At 50.6% G+C, this 20,766-nt stretch overlaps 1 protein-coding gene across 1 annotated transcript in view; it reads left to right on the top strand.

Moving 5' to 3' along the window:
* LOC133356279 (glutamate--cysteine ligase catalytic subunit-like) overlaps positions 1–20,766 on the top strand; it is a 32,654-nt gene that overhangs the window by 992 nt on the left and 10,896 nt on the right. The window contains 8 exon segments of the mRNA XM_061573701.1: positions 7,044–7,520; positions 11,136–11,248; positions 13,238–13,420; positions 17,449–17,559; positions 18,500–18,558; positions 18,710–18,846; positions 19,457–19,531; positions 20,103–20,219. Of these exon segments, the coding sequence (XP_061429685.1) occupies positions 7,374–7,520; positions 11,136–11,248; positions 13,238–13,420; positions 17,449–17,559; positions 18,500–18,558; positions 18,710–18,846; positions 19,457–19,531; positions 20,103–20,219 (942 nt within the window). The 5' untranslated portion in view covers positions 7,044–7,373.

Genomic DNA, 20,766 nt, shown 5'->3' with positions numbered 1-20,766 from the left:
AATAAGAGTGTGTGAGAAGTGTCTTCTAATGTCGCTGTGATTAACATCAGTGCCTCTTGTTCTAATGTGTTCACGCGTATGTCCTGATACTTGTTTTATATGTAACTCTCGCGTGGCTGTTCCACACTCACCTCACACACCTCATCACCTCAAAACACTCTACCCTCACCTCGTCACCTCATCACACTCCCTTACCCTCACCTCATTACACTCCCTTACCCTCACCTAATCACACACCCTTACCCTCACCTCATCACACACCCTTACCCTCACCTCATTACACTCCCTTACCATCACCTCATTACACTCCCTTACCCTCACCTCGTCACACACCCTTACCATCACCTCATTACACACCCTTACCATCACCTCATCACACACCCTTACCCTCACCTCATCACACACCCTTACCCTCACCTCATTACACACCCTTACCATCACCTCATTACACACCCTTACCCTCACCTCATTACACACCCTTACCCTCACCTCATCACACACCCTTACCCTCACCTCATTACACACCCTTACCCTCACCTCATCACACACCCTTACCCTCACCTCATCACACACCCTTACCCTCACCTCATCACACTCCCTTACCCTCACCTCATCACACACCCTTACCCTCACCTCATCACACACCCTTACCCTCACCTCATCACACACCCTTACCCTCACCTCATCACACACCCTTACCCTCACCTCATTACACACCCTTACCCTCACCTCATCACACTCCCTTACCCTCACCTCATCACACACCCTTACCCTCACCTCATTACACACCCTTACCCTCACCTCATCACACACCCTTACCCTCACCTCATTACACACCCTTACCCTCACCTCGTCACACACCCTTACCCTCACCTCATCACACTCTTTACCCTCACCTCATCACACACCCTTACCCTCACCTCATCACACACCCTTACCCTCACCTCATCACACACCCTTACCCTCACCTCATCACACACCCTTACCCTCACCTCATTACACACCCTTACCCTCACCTCATCACACTCCCTTACCCTCATCTCATCACACTCCCTTACCCTCACCTCATCACACACCCTTACCCTCACCTCATCACACACCCTTACCCTCACCTCATCACACACCCTTACCCTCACCTCATCACACACCCTTACCCTCACCTCATCACACTTTCTTACCCTCACCTCATTACACACCCTTACCATCACCTCATTACACTCCCTTACCCTCACCTCATCACACTCCCTTACCCTCACCTCATTACACTCCCTTACCCTCACCTCATCACACACCCTTACCCTCACCTCATCACACACCCTTACCATCACCTCATTACACTCCCTTACCATCACCTCATTACACACCCTTACCCTCACCTCATTACACACCCTTACCCTCACCTCATCACACACCCTTACCCTCACCTCATTACACACCCTTACCCTCACCTCATCACACACCCTTACCCTCACCTCGTCACACACCCTTACCCTCACCTCATTACACACCCTTACCCTCACCTCATCACACTCCCTTACCCTCACCTCATTACACTCCCTTACCCTCACCTCATTACACACCCTTATCCTCACCTCATCACACTCCCTTACCCTCACCTCATCACACACCCTTACCCTCACCTCATCACACTCCCTTACCCTCACCTCATCACACACCCTTACCCTCACCTCATCACACTCCCTTACCATCACCTCATTACACACCTTTACCCTCACCTCATCACACTCCCTTACCCTCACCTCATTACACACCCTTATCCTCACCTCATCACACTCCCTTACCCTCACCTCGTCACACACCCTTACCATCACCTCATCACACACCCTTACCCTCACCTCATCACACACCCTTACCCTCACCTCATCACACACCCTTACCCTCACCTCATTACACACCCTTACCCTCACCTCATCACACACCCTTACCCTCACCTCATCACACACCCTTACCCTCACCTCATCACACACCCTTACCCTCACCTCATCACACACCCTTACCCTCACCTCATCACACACCTTACCCTCACCTCATCACACACCCTTACGTTCACCTCATCACACACCTTTACCCTCACCTCATTACACACCCTTACCCTCACCTCATCACACTCCCTTACCCTCACCTCATCACACTCCCTTACCCTCACCTCATCACACACCCTTACCCTCACCTCATCACACACCCTTACCCTCACCTCATTACACACCCTTACCCTCACCTCATCACACACCCTTACCCTCACCTCATTACACTCCCTTACCCTCACCTCATTACACACCCTTATCCTCACCTCATCACACTCCCTTACCCTCACCTCATTACACACCCTTACCCTCACCTCATTACACTCCCTTACCCTCACCTCATCACACTCCCTTACCCTCACCTCATCACACACCCTTACCCTCACCTCATCACACACCCTTACCCTCACCTCATCACACACCCTTACCCTCACCTCATCACACACCCTTACCCTCACCTCATTACACACCCTTACCATCACCTCATCACACACCGTTACCATCACCTCATCACACACCCTTACCCTCACCTCATCACACACCCTTACCCTCACCTCATCACACTCCCTTACCCTCACCTCATCACACACCCTTACCCTCACCTCATCACACACCCTTACCCTCACCTCATCACACACCCTTACCCTCACCTCATCACACACCCTTACCCTCACCTCATCACACTCCCTTACCCTCACCACATTACACACCCTTACCCTCACCTCGTCACACACCCTTACCCTCACCTCATCACACTCCCTTACCCTCACCTCATCACACACCCTTACCCTCACCTCATCACACACCCTTACCCTCACCTCATCACACACCCTTACCCTCACCTCATTACACACCCTTACCCTCACCTCGTCACACTCCCTTACCCTCACCTCATCACACTCCCTTACCCTCACCTCATCACACTCCCTTACCCTCACCTCATCACACTCCCTTACCCTCACCTCATCACACACCCTTACCCTCACCTCATCACACACCCTTACCCTCACCTCATCACACACCCTTACCCTCACCTCATCACACACCCTTACCCTCACCTCATCACACTCCCTTACCCTCACCTCATTACACACCCTTACCCTCACCTCGTCACACACCCTTACCCTCACCTCATCACACTCCCTTACCCTCACCTCATCACACACCCTTACCCTCACCTCATCACACAACCCTTACCCTCACCTCATCACACACCCTTACCCTCACCTCATCACACACCCTTACCCTCACCTCATCACACTCCCTTACCCTCACCTCATTACACACCCTTACCCTCACCTCGTCACACACCCTTACCTTCACCTCATCACACTCCCTTACCCTCACCTCATCACACACCCTTACCCTCACCTCATCACACACCCTTACCCTCACCTCATCACACACCCTTACCCTCACCTCATTACACACCCTTACCCTCACCTCGTCACACTCCCTTACCCTCACCTCATCACACTCCCTTACCCTCACCTCATCACACACCCTTACCCTCACCTCATCACACACCCTTACCCTCACCTCATCACACTCCCTTACCCTCACCTCATCACACACCCTTACCCTCACCTCATCACACTCCCTTACCCTCACCTCATCACACACCCTTACCCTCACCTCATTACACACCCTTACCCTCACCTCGTCACACTCCCTTACCCTCACCTCATCACACTCCCTTACCCTCACCTCATCACACACCCTTACCCTCACCTCATCACACACCCTTACCCTCACCTCATTACACACCCTTACCCTCACCTCATCACACACCCTTACCCTCACCTCATCACACACCCTTACCCTCACCTCATTACACACCCTTACCCTCACCTCATCACACTCCCTTACCCTCACCTCATTACACTCCCTTACCCTCACCTCATTACACACCCTTATCCTCACCTCATCACACTCCCTTACCCTCACCTCATCACACTCCCTTACCCTCACCCTCATTACACACCCGTACCCTCACCTCATTACACACCCTTACTATCACCTCATTACACACCCGTACCCTCACCTCATTACACAACCCTTACCCTCACCTCATCACACACCCTTACCCTCACCTCATTACACACCCTTACCCTCACCTCATCACACACCCTTACCATCACCTCATTACACTCCCTTACCCTCACCTCATCACACACCCTTACCATCACCTCATCACACTCCCTTACCCTCACCTCATCACACCCTACCCTCACCTCATTACCCACCCTTACCATCACCTCATTACACTCCATTACCCTCACCTCATCACACACCCTTACCCTCACCTCATTACACTCCCTTACCCTCACCTCATTACACACCCTTACCATCACCTCATTACACTCCATTACCCTCACCTCATTACACACCCTTACCCTCACCTCATCACACTCCCTTACCCTCACCTCATCACACTCCCTTACCATCACCTCATCACACACCCGTACCATCACCTCATTACACTCCCTTACCCTCACCTCATCACACACCCTTACCCTCACCTCATCACACACCCTTACCCTCACCTCGTCACACTCCCTTACCCTCACCTCATCACACTCCATTACCCTCACCTCGTCACGCTCCCTTACCCTCACCTCGTCACACTCCCTTACCCTCACCTCGTCACACTCCCTTACCCTCACCTCATCACACTTCATTACCCTCACCTCATCACACACCCTTACCCTCACCTCATTACACTCCCTTACCATCACCTCATTACACACCCTTACCCTCACCTCATTACACTCCCTTACCCTCACCTCATTACACTCCTTTACCATCACCTCATCGCACACCCTTACCCTCACCTCATCACACTCCCTTACCCTCACCTCATCACACTCCCTTACCCTCACCTCATTACACACCCTTACCCTCACCTCATCACACACCCTTACCCTCACCTCATCACACTCCCTTACCCTCACCTCATTACACACCCTTACCATCACCTCATTACACTCCCTTACCCTCACCTCATCACACTCCCTTACCCTCACCTCATTACACTCCCTTACCCTCACCTCATCACACACCCTTACCCTCACCTCATCACACACCCTTACCATCACCTCATTACACTCCCTTACCATCACCTCATTACACACCCTTACCCTCACCTCATTACACTCCCTTACCCTCACCTCATCACACACCCTTACCCTCACCTCAACACACTCCCTTACCATCACCTCATCACACTCCCTTGCCCTCACCTCATTACACACCCTTACCCTCACCTCATTACACTCCCTTACCCTCACCTCATCACACACCCTTACCCTCACCTCATTACACTCCCTTACCCTCACCTCATTACACACCCTTTCCCTCACCTCATCACACTCCCTTACCATCACCTCATCACACACCCTTACCCTCACCTCATTACACTCCCTTACCATCACCTCATTACACTCCCTTACCATCACCTCATTACACTCCCTTACCATCACCTCATTACACACCCTTACCCTCACCTCATTACACTCCCTTACCCTCGCCTCATCACACTCCCTTACCCTCACCTCATCACACACCCTTACCCTCACCTCATTACACACCCTTACCCTCACCTCATCACACACCCTTACCCTCACCTCGTCACACACCCTTACCCTCACCTCATTACACACCCTTACCCTCACCTCATCACACTCCCTTACCCTCACCTCATTACACTCCCTTACCCTCACCTCATTACACACCCTTATCCTCACCTCATCACACTCCCTTACCCTCACCTCATCACACACCCTTACCCTCACCTCATCACACTCCCTTACCCTCACCTCATCACACACCCTTACCCTCACCTCATCACACACCCTTACCCTCACCTCATTACACACCCTTATCCTCACCTCATCACACTCCCTTACCATCACCTCATTACACACCCTTACCCTCACCTCATCACACACCCTTACCCTCACCTCATCACACACCCTTACCCTCACCTCATCACACACCCTTACCCTCACCTCATCACACACCCTTACCCTCACCTCATCACACACCCTTACCCTCACCTCATCACACACCCTTACCCTCACCTCATCACACACCCTTACCCTCACCTCATCACACACCCTTACCCTCACCTCATCACACACCCTTACCCTCACCTCATCACACACCCTTACCCTCACCTCATCACACACCCTTACCCTCACCTCATCACACACCCTTACCCTCACCTCATCACACACCCTTACCATCACCTCATTACACACCCTTACCCTCACCTCATCACACACCCTTACCCTCACCTCATCACACACCCTTACCCTCACCTCATCACACACCCTTACCCTCACCTCATCACACACCCTTACCCTCACCTCATCACACACCCTTACCCTCACCTCATCACACACCCTTACCCTCACCTCATCACACACCCTTACCCTCACCTCATCACACTCCCTTACCCTCACCTCATCACACACCCTTACCCTCACCTCGTCACACACCCTTACCCTCACCTCATCACACTCCCTTACCATCACCTCATTACACACCCTTACCCTCACCTCATCACACACCCTTACCCTCACCTCGTCACACTCCCTTACCCTCACCTCGTCACACACCCTTACCATCACCTCATTACACACCCTTACCCTCACCTCATCACACACCCTTACCCTCACCTCATCACACACCCTTACCCTCACCTCATCACACACCCTTACCCTCACCTCATCACACACCCTTACCCTCACCTCATCACACACCCTTACCCTCACCTCATCACACACCCTTACCCTCACCTCGTCACACTCCCTTACCATCACCTCATTACACACTCTTACCCTCACCTCATTACACTCCCTTACCCTCACCTCATCACACACCCTTACCCTCACCTCATCACACTCCCTTACCCTCACCTCATCACACACCCTTACCATCACCTCGTCACACACCCTTACCCTCACCTCGTCACACTCTCTCACCTCGTCTCAGGTCCGCAAGTCGTCTTTAACCTCATCAACGTCTCTCTGAATCTCATCGCCTCCCCTCACCTGCTCTCACACCCGCTCGTCATTCACCTCATCTCGGCATCGCGCCCCTCACTCCCTCCGCCAAACGTCGTCACTCACCTCATCGTTTCTCCCTAGCCCCCTTCATCTCCCTCATCTCGTCACTCCCCTCATCCCCCCTCCACCTCATCAACTCACCACGTCACTCACCTCGTCGTCTCTCCCTAGCCCCCGTCATCTCCCTCATCTCCTCCCCTCTTCACTCGCCCTGCCCTCCCTCCCTCCACCTCGTCGCTTCACCTCGTCACCGAGGATGGGGCCGCAACTGAGAGGCACGACGCTGCGCTGGAGCGACGTGGAGGCGCTCGCGGGGTTGGTGCGCGCACGCGGCCTCCAGCAGCTCGTGCGGATCCTCGCGCGGCGGGGACACGGGGACTACCCGTTCCTCTGGGGCGACGAGGTGAGAGCGACGAGGTGACTAGTGAGGGGGGAGGTGATGAGTGAGGCAAATGAGGTGATGAGTGAGGGGGGAGGTGATGAGTGAGGCAATGGGGTGATGAGTGAGGCAATGAGATGATGAGTGAGGCAATGAGGTGATGAGTGAGGCAATGAGATGATGAGTGAGGCAATGAGGTGATGAGTGAGGCAATGAGGTGATGAGTGAGGCAATGAGGTGATGAGTGAGGCAATGAGGTGATGAGTGAGGCAATGGGGTGATGAGTGAGGCAATGAGGTGATGAGTGAGGCAATGAGGTGATGAGTGAGGCAATGAGGTGATGAGTGAGGCAATGAGGTGATGAGTGAGGCAATGGGGTGATGAGTGAGGCAATGGGGTGATGAGTGAGGCAATGAGGTGATGAGTGAGGCAATGAGGTGATGAGTGAGACAATGAGGTGATGAGTGAGGCAATGGGGTGATGAGTGAGGCAATGAGGTGATGAGTGAGGCAATGAGGTGATGAGTGAGGCAATGGGGTGATGAGTGAGGCAATGAGGTGATGAGTGAGGCAATGAGGTGATGAGTGAGGCAATGGGGTGATGAGTGAGGCAATGGGGTGATGAGTGAGGCAATGGGGTGATGAGTGAGGCAATGAGATGATGAGTGAGGCAATGAGGTGATGAGTGAGGCAATGAGATGATGAGTGAGGCAATGGGGTGATGAGTGAGGCAATGGGATGATGAGTGAGGCAATGAGGTGATGAGTGAGGCAATGGGGTGATGAGTGAAGCAATGAGGTGATGAGTGAGGCAATGAGGTGATGAGTGAGGCAATGGGGTGATGAGTGAGGCATGAGTGAGGCAATGGGGTGATGAGTGAGGCAATGAGGTGATGAGTGAGGCAATGAGGTGATGAGTGAGGCAATGAGGTGATGAGTGAGGCAATGAGGTGATGAGTGAGGCAATGGGGTGATGAGTGAGGCAATGAGGTGATGAGTGAGGCAATGAGGTGATGAGTGAGGCAATGGGGTGATGAGTGAGGCAATGAGGTGATGAGTGAGGCAATGAGGTGATGAGTGAGGCAATGGGGTGATGAGTGAGGCAATGAGGTGATGAGTGAGGCAATGGGGTGATGAGTGAGGCAATGAGATGATGAGTTAGGGGACGAGGTGATGAGTGAGGGGACGAGGTGATGAGTGAGGCAATGGGGTGATGAGTGAGGCAATGGGGTGCTGAGTGAGGCAATGAGGTGATGAGTGAGGCAATGAGGTGATGAGTGAGGCAATGAGGTGATGAGTGAGGCAATGAGGTGATGAGTGAGGCAATGAGGTGATGAGTGAGGGGGCGAGGTGATGAGTGAGGCAATGAGATGATGAGTGAGGCAATGGGGTGATGAGTTAGGGGACGAGGTGATGAGTGAGGGGACGAGGTGATGAGTGAGGCAATGAGATGATGAGTGAGGCAATGAGGTGATGAGTGAGGCAATGGGGTGATGAGTGAGGCAATGGGGTGATGAGTGAGGCAATGAGATGATGAGTGAGGCAATGAGATGATGAGTGAGGCAATGGGGTGATGAGTTAGGGGACGAGGTGATGAGTGAGGAGACGAGGTGATGAGTGAGGAGACGAGGTGATGAGTGAGGCAATGAGGTGATGAGTGAGGGGACGAGGTGATGAGTGAGGCAATGGGGTGATGAGTGAGGCAATGGGGTGATGAGTGAGGCATTGAGGTGATGAGTGAGGCAATGAGGTGATGAGTGAGGCAATGAGGTGATGAGTGAGACAATGGGGTGATGAGTGAGGGGACGAGGTGATGAGTGAGGCAATGAGGTGATGAGTGAGGGGACGAGGTGATGAGTGAGGCAATGAGGTGATGAGTGAGGGGACGAGGTAATGAGTGAGGCAATGGGGTGATGAGTGAGGCAATGAGGTGATGAGTGAGGGGACGAGGTGATGAGTGAGGCAATGAGGTGATGAGTGAGGGGACGAGGTAATGAGTGAGGCAATGGGGTGATGAATGAGGGGACGAGGTGATGAGTGAGGCAATGAGGTGATGAGTGAGGGGACGAGGTGATGAGTGAGGCAATGAGATGATGGGTGAGGCAATGAGATGATGAGTGAGGCAATGAGGTGATGAGTGAGGCAATGAGGTGATGAGTGAGGGGACGAGGTGAGAGAGACGAGATGACGAGAAAGCGAGTGAGCGCGGTGATGAGGCGACTGAAAAATCAAGTGAGAGGTCGCGGCGATGAGATTGTTTAGGGGACGAGGTAAATGAGACGAGGTGATAAGACGAGGTGATAAGACGAGGTGAGAGGATGAGGTCAGTGTGAATTGACGAGCGTGTATCTGAGGTGATGAGGTGGGTTTCCTGTTGCCTCTAGGTCCAGGCAACAGCAGCAATTACAATTACACGCCTATGCCTTGAGCCCATTCCAGCGTGACTTTGTGAGTTATCACTGACATCAAGGCCGTCATTATAATAGGTATTGGGAGGGACACAATCCCCCCCAATATTCAAAAATGCTCAAAATGCCCCCCCCCCCATATGTAAATATAAAAATGCGATGCTATGTAAATAAAAACAACAATTTGCTAAACCATGGCCACAATATCTGGACTAGTCTTCATAAAAATCAATGCATAGATTTCTGCTTATATGATTGCGGTTGTACTTTATTAATCCCTAATCCCAAACATTACATACAATAAAACAAGAAATGTTAAAAAAGTTAAAACAGAGCAATGTAATACAATACACTATTAGACATTATTGTAAAAAATAAATAAAAAGTTCATCCCATGTGTTAGTGAATGTTTTATTATTTTTAGGCAGGAAATGGCAGGAAATTCGTTTTAAAAAAAAAATCTGGGTTGGGAGCCCCAGATCCCTGGAAGATTTGGTCCCCCCCAATGTTGACTCCATGGCTACAGCCTTGGTTGACATCGAATGCTGCTGAGGCCAGTCGGTAGATGGTGGTTGATCGCTCACACCAACTTTATCCCGCAGTCTGTGAAGCCTGTAACGGGAGGCATCGTTGCCGTCGGCGGTAGTTCGATTCCCGCTCACGGACAACACCGGTGACGATTGTTCGAACCGGTCCTGGGCTTTCCCTAGGTCGACTCAGCCTCAAATGAGTTACCTGGTGCGGTGTGTAAACATCGCCACTGGGGAGACAAAAGCGGCCGGGTTTGGTGCTGGCCACCCACTCCCTCGTGTGCCGTGCCAGCCTTCATAGGTGCTACTCGCTAACAGCACTTGCCCCAGCAGTCTGTTAAGGCTATACGGGGTGATCTTTGAAGGTAGTGATGATGGTGCTTGTGGAGCTGGTGGTGGTGCTGGTCGTATGTTGAACTTCTGTCGCAAGCTTGTCGCACAGGGGGGAAGGAGCGCGGGCGGGTGGGGGGGGGGGGCAATTCAACACAAAATAATAATAAACAAAACACAATCCAGCAACGAAAAAACTCGTCGTTTTACTTCTAGGGCCACAGTTTTACTGACGAATGTGTTTGTTGATATTTTCAGTCTGAAAGGGGCATCGGCTTGGCCGTGCCGCTGTTTCCTCCCTCCACCTCTCCGTGTCCCCCTCCTCTCTCCGTCTCCGAATCCTCTCTGCGTCTGCCCCCGTGTGAGCTGGCAGGTCGAGTACATGCTCGTCTCCTTCGATCACGTGGCTCGCAGGGCCCGACTCCTGTTCAACGCAGAGGAGCTGGCCAACGACTTGACAGCCATGGACGAGGAGGCCAACCCGGGGTGAGACTTCCTCCTCTCACCCTCCTCCGCACCCTCCTCCTCACCCTCCTCCGCACCCTCCTCCTCACCCTCCTCCTCACCCTCCTCCGCACCCTGCCACGTGCTCACGGGAGAGTGGCCGTGCCCCAACGCCCCCAAGATGTTTGTCAAACCCAACACTTTGTGTAAATTGTGAGAATTCCCCTCGGGAGAGTGGCAGGAGGAATGCACCCTCCTCCGCACCCTGCCACGTGCTCACGGGAGAGTGGCCGTGCCCCAACGGCCCCAAGATGTTTGTCAAACCCAACACTTTGTGTAAATTGTGAGAATTCCCCTCGGGGGAGTGGCAGGAGGAATGCACGCAGGGTGGAGACATTCTTTGAGTCTTTCGGTAATCTTCTTGGTTCTTTCGGTAAAGTCACGTAGAAGGGAAGTAATAAAATAATAAAATAAAACATAACAAAAATAATTATCAGACTCTGCCTTCTCGACAGACCTATTCTCCACCTGAAGACGGCTGCTTGCGTTGTGGCCGAAGCGTCGTAAGAATTATTTTGTTATGTAATATTTTTATTATTTTATTACTTCCATTCTACGTGACTTTACCGAAAGAACCAAGAAGATGAATCCATGCAGTCACGAAAGCTTTAAATCGAAATCTTTCGGTAATCTTGACTTAAAGCTTTCGTGAATGCAGGAATTCATATTCTTTGGGTCTTTCGGTAAAGTCACGTAGATAGTTTTTTTTCCCTACTGATCACGATCGCTTGTGTTGTGATCGAAACGTCGTAGTTTTTTGCTATTTTCTCTCAAACCTATCAACGTGACTTTACCGAAAGACCCAAATAATATCTTTCGGTAAAGTCACGTAGATAGGTTCAAAGAAAATAACAAAAAACTACGACGTTTCGATCACAACACAAGCGATCGTCATCAGGAGGAAAAAAAGGAGGAGTGCTGCTGAGGCAGACTGTTTTAAAGGTTATCAAAACATGACAATATTAACCAAACGAACAGGCACATTGCACCAAAGACAAGGACGAGAGGAGATGAGCGCTAAGGTGGAAGCGAACACGGTCGAGCGAAGGCACCCAACCATCACGGGAACTGCCAGTTCATGAGTGGGTCACATGGTACGCTCCCGCCGTCTGCTTCAAAGGGGACGCTAAAGGTCTCGTGACGTCTTTTGCAGGAGGCCCGTTGTGTATCAGCATCCACGGGGATGTCACGGTGGCTAGGAGATGTTAACTACCTCGCCTGGTGTGCAGGAGGTCATGGGTTCGATCCCGACCTTGACGCCTGTTGTGTATTTGGAGTTTGCATATTCTCCCTGTGGTGGCGTGGATTTTTCTCCAGCTTCTCCCCGGGGTTTCCCTCCACATTTACCAACATGGGTTTAGTGTATTTGGCTGCTATACATTTCCACATGATAACCCACCTCGTTGAGCTATCATTTGTGGCCAGGTCGCTTCTGAAAAGAGCTATACAGCTCAGTGAGCCTTACCTGGTAAAATCAAAAAATAGTTTAACAGTTTTAATTTTGCCTATTTTGAAGAAAAAAAATACCCGCAAAATTACATGCATTGGAATATACATATCAATCATCTCCACCCATGACAATATGGCAGGACTCCACTTAAAGAGAGTAATTTTTATGTCGGTGAGATTTCCTTGCACGTACAAACAAGCAGGACGATCAGCTACATCATGGGACCTCCTTTGCCAGTACCAAAATATACTAATAGGGTTTCCCCCCTTTTTTCTGGCAACAAAACTGACACCTTTTGCAAGGAATCATGTTTACATTAACCACAATACTTGCAGTCAAATGCAAACAAAAAACAATACTTTTTTTTTGACTGCAAGTATTGTGGTTAATGTAAACATGATTCCTTGCAAAAGATGTCAGTTTTGTTGCCAGAAAAAAGGGGAAAAACCCTATTAGTAAGCAGGATGAAGCAAAGCAACAATAATAACAATAACAATGGTAATATCCCTTCCATGCGGCAGGCACCCGTCGCGGTGGCACCTGGAGTTTAGCAGCTACATGGTGGAGGGAATCCCAGCGCAGCCGTACGGAGGCTCCATGGCCGAGCTGACGAGCGTGGAGACGAGCATGAGGCTGCGGCGGAGGGACGTGCTGGCTCGGCTGCACGCGAACGAGACGATATGCTCCCTCACCACCTTCCCCAGGTGAGAGGGTGCGTCGTTGGCGTCTCTCTCCTCTCAGGAGAAGAAGTAGGCACCTGCGTGCAAGCTCACCCCCTTTGTATGTATGTGTAGTGTCGTAGGTATCTTCTCCCTTGTTGAAGCTTGTGTGCGCGTGCGGGTGGCGTGTGGCGCACACGCTCAGCCGGAGACGAGGTAGTCGCAGGAGGCACCGTCCTTCCTTTATTAGGGGCCGTCCATAAATTACGTCACCCGATTTTGGACGATTTTTGACCCCCCCCCCCCCTTCGTTACACGACGTCACAAAAAGTCAGACCCCCCCCTCAAATATGACGTCACAAAGCTATGCCCCCCCCAAAAATAAAACATGCTTCAAATCGCTTTAAACTATTGTCATTGTAGTGCGTATTTAATGTGGCGCTGCACTCTGATATTGTAAGACAGGCATGTCCAAAGTCCGGCCCATGGGCCAATCACGGCCCGCGGTCAGATTTCATACGGCCCGCAGCTTCGGTCTTATAATGTGTTATTTATGGCTCGCTATCTCTGTCAGAATAAATAAATCATAAAACTTCCTCCTTCCGCCACACGGTGGCAGCACCATTCTAATGCCCTCTGGCTCTGCATCCGTGCCGCGAACCCTTCTCGAGTCATTTCTGCCATGGCGACTGCAAATAAAAGAGAAAAGTTGACAGTGAGGGCCGCCGCTTTCAGGAGCGGTGGGAATTACAATACTTCTTCACTGGAAATCGAGGCAATTGTGTTTGTCTAATTTGTAAAGAGACGATTGCCTTGTTAAAGGATGTCAACGTAAAGAGACACTACAAAACTAAACATGCTACAACATACGACAAGCTGACAGGGAGTGACCGCGCTGAAAAAGTGAAGCAACTCCAAGCTGCTCTGGCATCGCAACAGCGATTCTTCACGTGGGCCTGTGAGTCAAAGGAAAACATCACCAAAGCCAGCTACGAAGTGGCCATGTTAATAGCTAAACATGGCAAACCTTTTACTGAAGGTGCGTTTATCAAAGACTGTGTCATGAAAATGGTGGAGAACATTTTCCCCGAGAAGAAGCAAGAATGTATGAATGTTTGCCTGGCATCGCAACACTGTGGCACGGAGAGTTGAGGACATATCGTCAGATATTCAGAGACAACTGGGGGACAGGGGAGTGGCTTTTGATTATTTTTCATCAGCCTGCGATGAAAGCACCGATGCATCTGACACTGCACAACTACTTATTTTTTTAAGAGGAGTTGATGACAACATGAACGTGACAGAGGAGCTGCTTGACCTCAAAACCCTTAAAGGGCAAACCAGAAGAACAGATTTATTCGTTTCTGTTTGTGAAGCTGTTGATATGAAACTACCATGGAGTAAAGTTTCTGGGATCATTACCGATGGTGGCATGGTGCACCTCCAATGGCTGGTGAGCGAAGTGGATTGTCCACACTGATCTGCAATAAAGTCAGCGAAGAAGCAGGCAACGCTATTAAACTTCACTGTATCATTCACCAGCAGGCTCTCTGCGCCAAACATCTCAAATTTGACGATGTTATGAAACCAGTGGCAAGGCAATCAATTCTATTCGCTCTAAAGCTCTATACCACCGACAGTTTCAGCAGTTCTTACGTGACACCCAGGCTGAATACGGTGACGTAATATATCACAACGATGTGAGGTGGCTAAGTCGGGGGTCCGCACTGCAGCGATTTTTCTCTCTCAAAGAGGAAATTGGACATTTTTTGGGTGAGAAGGGACAACCAATGGAAGAACTGTCCGATCCTGTATGGCTGGCAAATCTGGCTTTTTTGGTTGACATAACGAAGCATCTGAATGCGCTGAATGTTAATCTTCAAGGAAAAGATGCAGTGGTGAGCCAGCTATACGCTCACATCAAGGCCTTTGGAACCAAACTGCAACTTTTCCAAAGACACTTGTCCCAAACAGAGCCCTGCACTGTGCACTTCCCAGCTTTGAAAGAGGTCATTGGCAGTTTCCCACAGGACAACATTGGTGCGCAAATGAAGAGTTATGCAACAAGCTGACAGGGAGTGAAGAGTTATGCAACAGCTATCGCATCTCTTTCTGTGGAATTTAACAAACGCTTTCGGGACTTTGCAGTTATTGAAAAGGACATGTTGCTTTTCTCTTCTCCCTTCTCCGTGGACCCTGATGATGCTCCTCCACAGCTGCAGCTGGAGCTCATTGAGCTGCAGTGTGACGATGAGTGCCGCGGAAAACACCAGCAGTGTTATCTTGTTGACTTGTACCGGCAGCTGGACAAAAGCAGGTTTCCAGAAATGCGGTCATTCGCTCCACATATTTGCGTGAGCAAACATTCTCAGTCATGAACTTAAACAAGAACCGATTGACGTCAAGGATGAGTGACTCTCATTTGCGTGACATTTTACGCATCTCAACTACTGTCCTCAAGCCAGACCTGGTCTCTTTACTGAAATCTTGATCTCAGTATCACCCTTCTCATTAGTGTCGGCAAGTTATCTGTTCCTTGATCAATCTGAAATTGAGTGTTTTGAACGGTAACATCTGTCACTATTAACAGTGAAAAGTCTAAAGCACACTAATGCACTTGGACTTATGGCACTTGTTTTATTAAACTCTTGAATAAGATTTGGTTATAACTGTTGATGTTATGTACCTGTAGATGTGACACAAACTATTGGTTTCTGAAAGATCTTGTAAAAGACAGGGGCAAAATTCACTTGTTTTAAAGTTTAACGATAACAGACCACTTTGCATTACTTATATCTCCGGTTTAAAATGTTTATGAGGCAAAGATATTTAACTCATGGAAATGTAAGGTATTCTATACAGTTTGTTCAATGTTATCTGACTAAATGAAAGGCAGAATTGTGTTTTTAGAGTTGTTCACGTCTGCCTGAGTGGCTTATATTTGGTTACATTGTCATTTGAAAAATAAAGGTAATTGTGACAATGACATTTTTTATAACAGTGTGTATTTTCACGTAACTTTTGTGGTTAAAAAATGTCAGAAGGAACTATTGGCCCCCCGGCATCTTCACTTTATCAAATTTGGCCCTCTTTGCAAAAGGTTTGGACACCCCTGTTGTAGGAGAAAACATTTATTAAAAAGTCTATTTAATTAAGTAGAACGTGTTGTTTATATTTACTTAAAGTTGCGCATTTTTATGTGACTTCACATTTCTCCAACCCCCCTCGTCACACATCGTCACAAATGTCTGACCCCTCCCCCCCCTAGGTGCGTGACGTCATTTATGGACGGCCCCTTACGTTCACACTACCAACTCCGGCCCCCTCTCTCTCTCTCACGACCACGCTGCTGTACGACCCGGCCCAGACACGACCCTGGCAGTGTTGCATCGACAGCATCGACCGAGAAAGCCAACTACTGTCCGGCCGTGCCGACAGCGGCGACTATGAGACGAGCCCACTCCCAGAACCATCAGCCCGGGGCTCTCACTCTCCGCTGCTTTTATTCCCCTCGGCCCGGCTTGGCTCCGCCCTAGCCGCGCCTCCCTTCTCGAACCTACCAGAGGGTTCCAGGGGCCTCCCCACGAGGTCTACCGTGACCCTTGACCCAGTTCCTCCGCCCTGCCGGCACACACACCGTGTATATGTTCAACGGCGTGTGCGCTAAGTGTCTACCTGCAGTTGCAGCTGCTGTACAGCAGTCAGCGCTGTGTCACTACATATGTATGTTGAACTTCTTTCGCACTGAACGCAGCCAACCTTGCTAATCGAAGTGTGTGGGGGGCGGGGGACAACAAACTAAACACAACAACAAGCATTTTTAAAGAAAATTCCTTTTTAGATCTACATTTAAAAGCACGAGGCCCACCCAGATGTTCCCAGAAGCCCGACACAGAATGCCACGTGGGGAAGGGGGGGGGGGTCCGCGAATTGACCGCGTGGAACATTCGCCCTCGTTTCTCAGTTTAAAAAAAAACTAAAAATGAAGAAAATGTTGCAGCCCTGGGCGTCCACGTGCGCTGACTCACCTTTGCGTGCCCCCCCCCCCCCGTGTGTGGCTCCTGTTGACGCAGACTCGGCTGCCCGGGTTTCTCTCAGCCTGAGTTTGTGCCCCAGCACCGAGACGGAATATTCACGTCACTGTTCTTGCCGGACGAGGCGATCGTCGGCCACGCGCGCTTTACGTGAGTGTGTGTGGTGAGTGTATGAGTGTGTGTGGTGAGTGTGTGAGTGTGTGTGGTGAGTTTATGAGTGTGTGTGGTGAGTTTATGAGTGTGTGTGGTGAGTGTATGAGTGTGTGGAGTGAGTATGTGAGTGAGTGCGTGAGATCTGGACAGGGGCCGTCTACAAATGACGTCACGCGATTTTGGACGATTTTTGACCCCCCCCCCCCATTCGTCACACGACGTCACAAAAAGTCAGACCCCCCCTCAAATGACGTCACAAAGCTCTGCCCCCCCCCCCCCAAAAATAAAACATGCTTCAAATCGCTTTAAACTATTGTCATTGTAGTGCGTATTTAATGTGGCGCTGCACTCTGATGTTGTAGGAGAAAACATTTCTTAAAAAGTCTATTTAATTAAGTAGAACGTGTTGTCTATATTTATTTAAAGTTGCGCATTTTGATGTGACGTCACATTTCTCAAACCCCCCCCCCACCCTCGTCACACATCGTCACAAATGTCTGACCCCCCCCAGGTGCGTGACGTCATTTATGGACAGCCCCACAGTGTGGGGAGCGATAGTGTAGTAGCGGTCAGCGCGCTGCGCTACTGAACCCAGTTAGATCCCCACTCATGATCAACACGAGTGACGATTATCTGAACCGGTTCTGGGCCTCCCCTAGGTCGACTCAACCTCAAACGAGTACTTGGGAGTAAACTAAATCCACGCAACCACGGGGACAACATGCAATTCCAAATATACAGACGGCAGCATCGGGATCGAACTCCACAACCTCGTGTATACCAGGCGTGGTAGTTAACATCTCATCGCCACCGTGGCACCCTGGGATTGACGTCAGGGGGCAGGGAATGCCGATGTTGCGGGGTATCATTACGGAGGGCCATTGCATTCATTTGAAATTCACAGGGACGTCGTTTTTTGTCGTCTCTCGCCCAGCAGCGCGCTTGCGAGGAACCTCCGCGAGAGGCGAGGAGAGAAGATCGTGGTGAACGTACCGAGTGGGTATCATTCAAACCAGCTGCCCCCCCCCCCACCCCCTTTCTTTTCCCTTTCACTTGCAACGTTCAACAACAGGAGTATGTGCTCTGCGCTTCAAACCTCGCTTCCCCCCCTCGTCTACCACCCCCCCACCCCCCCCCCCCCCCCCAGTCTTCAGGGACAGAAACACTCCATCCCCATTCATCGACAAAATCCCGGACGGTGACGAGGAAGCGGCCATCGCAATGAAGGCCGACCACATATACATGGACACGATGGGATTCGGCGCGGGAAACTGCTGCCTCCAGGTAGAGTTTAAAAAATATATATATTAAACTATTGCCAGGCATTTCACATCGGTGTAGGAAGTTGAATCTCAACAATTTTTTTTCTAATTACGAAACATATTTCATGATAAGAAGGCCCACTGAGCTAGGTAGCTCTTTCCAGAAGCGACCTGGCTATCACAAATGATAGCTCGACGAAATGGGCTCATCATCATCATCGTCGTCGTGATGCAGCAGCCAAAGACTCTGAACGTGCGATGATGATTCTAAATGTGGAGGGGAAAAGCCGGAGGGCCCGGAGTAAAAATCTACGCGACCACGAGGGGAGAACATGCAAACTCCAAATATACAGGCGTCAGGGTCAGGCTCGAACCCACAATCTCCTGTACACCAGGCGAGGTAGTTAACATCTCCTAGCCACTGTGGCGCCCCAGTTAGACAAGCCTACCCCCCTCGGGGCCCACTCATGTCCACCGCGGGATTTGCAAAATCCCACAAACTGGCTTACCACACGAAAACGATCTGAAACATTCGTCGCGTGCACAGATTTCATTCACTCTCACGCACACGGAGAGAGGCGAGAGAGAGAATGATCAATACTGCTTCGGAAGCTTTCTCTTTTGCGTCACAGGTCACAATGCAGGCGAAAAACATAGAAGAAGCGCGACATATCTACGATCAGCTGGCTCTTCTGTGTCCCATCATGGTGAGTGAGTGTCAGTGAGTACAGCTGCCTGCTCTGTCCCATCGTGGTTAGTGCCAGTGAGTATAGCTGGCTGCTCTTTGTCCCATCATGGTGAGTGAGTGTCAGTGAGTACAGCTGGCTGCTCTCTGTCCCATCGTGGTGAGTGAGTGTCAGTGAGTACAGCTGGTTGCTCTGTCCCATCGTGGTTAGTGCCAGTGAGTACAGCTGGCTGTTGTCTGTCCCATCATGGTGAGTGAGTGTCAGTGAGTACAGCTGCCTGCTCTGTCCCATCGTGGTTAGTGCCAGTGAGTATAGCTGGCTGCTCTCTGTCCCATCATGGTGAGTGAGTGTCAGTGAGTACAGCTGGCTGCTCTCTGTCCCATCGTGGTGAGTGAGTGTCAGTGAGTACAGCTGGTTGCTCTGTCCCATCGTGGTTAGTGCCAGTGAGTACAGCTGGCTGTTCTCTGTCCCATCATGGTGAGTGAGTGTCAGTGAGTACAGCTGGCTGCTCTGTCCCATCGTGGTTAGTACAGCTGGCTCCCTCCATCATCGGCGAGTACCATCTGAGTGCGTGCGCTCGCCCCTCCTGCAGATGGCCCTCAGCGCCGCCGCCCCCTTCTACCGGGGGCTCGTGTCGGACGTGGACTGCCGCTGGAGCATCAACTCCGTCGCATGCGACGACCGCACGCGACAGGAGAGAGGGCTCGAGGTGACGATTATAATCCTTTTTTTTACTCCGCCAAATGCATTCTCTCCCCCCTCTGATCACTCTCTCTGTGTTCACGATGGATATTCCGACACCCCCCCCCCCACCCCCGTTTAAGAGAGCGGCTCCCACGAAAGCGAATATCACAGAACTATCGCTGAGATCCCCACTTCAAAGTGCCATCTGGTCCAGCGCTCTTTCACTTGTGCGTTGCACGGCAGCCAAACCGGTATTTTCATTTTATTTTCGGAGCTGTAATTCTGCCAAAACCAATTAAAAATGTTCTTTCTATTTATTTTTATTGAGGCAATGTGCAGACCCAACACATTACGTTGTGACGCACGTGTACACATACCATCAGCATACGCCAAGGGAGAGAGGGATATAACCGAAACACAGCTGACATAAAGAAAAGAAAAACATAGAAGGCGGCCTCAATGAGAATTTTGTATTTCCACTCCTTCGATTCCGGCTCCCGTCTAATCTGCGGTGGTTATACTCCTTATCCTCAGCCGTGGTGACCTCTTGAACTTTGCAACGATCTTTCAGG

The sequence above is a fragment of the Lethenteron reissneri genome, chromosome 53 (genome assembly GCF_015708825.2).
Source record: "Lethenteron reissneri isolate LAM-NWPU_2019-01 chromosome 53, ASM1570882v1, whole genome shotgun sequence".
In the NCBI taxonomy this organism is placed as follows: domain Eukaryota; kingdom Metazoa; phylum Chordata; class Hyperoartia; order Petromyzontiformes; family Petromyzontidae; genus Lethenteron; species Lethenteron reissneri.
This window is presented reverse-complemented; position numbering and strand designations above follow the sequence as displayed.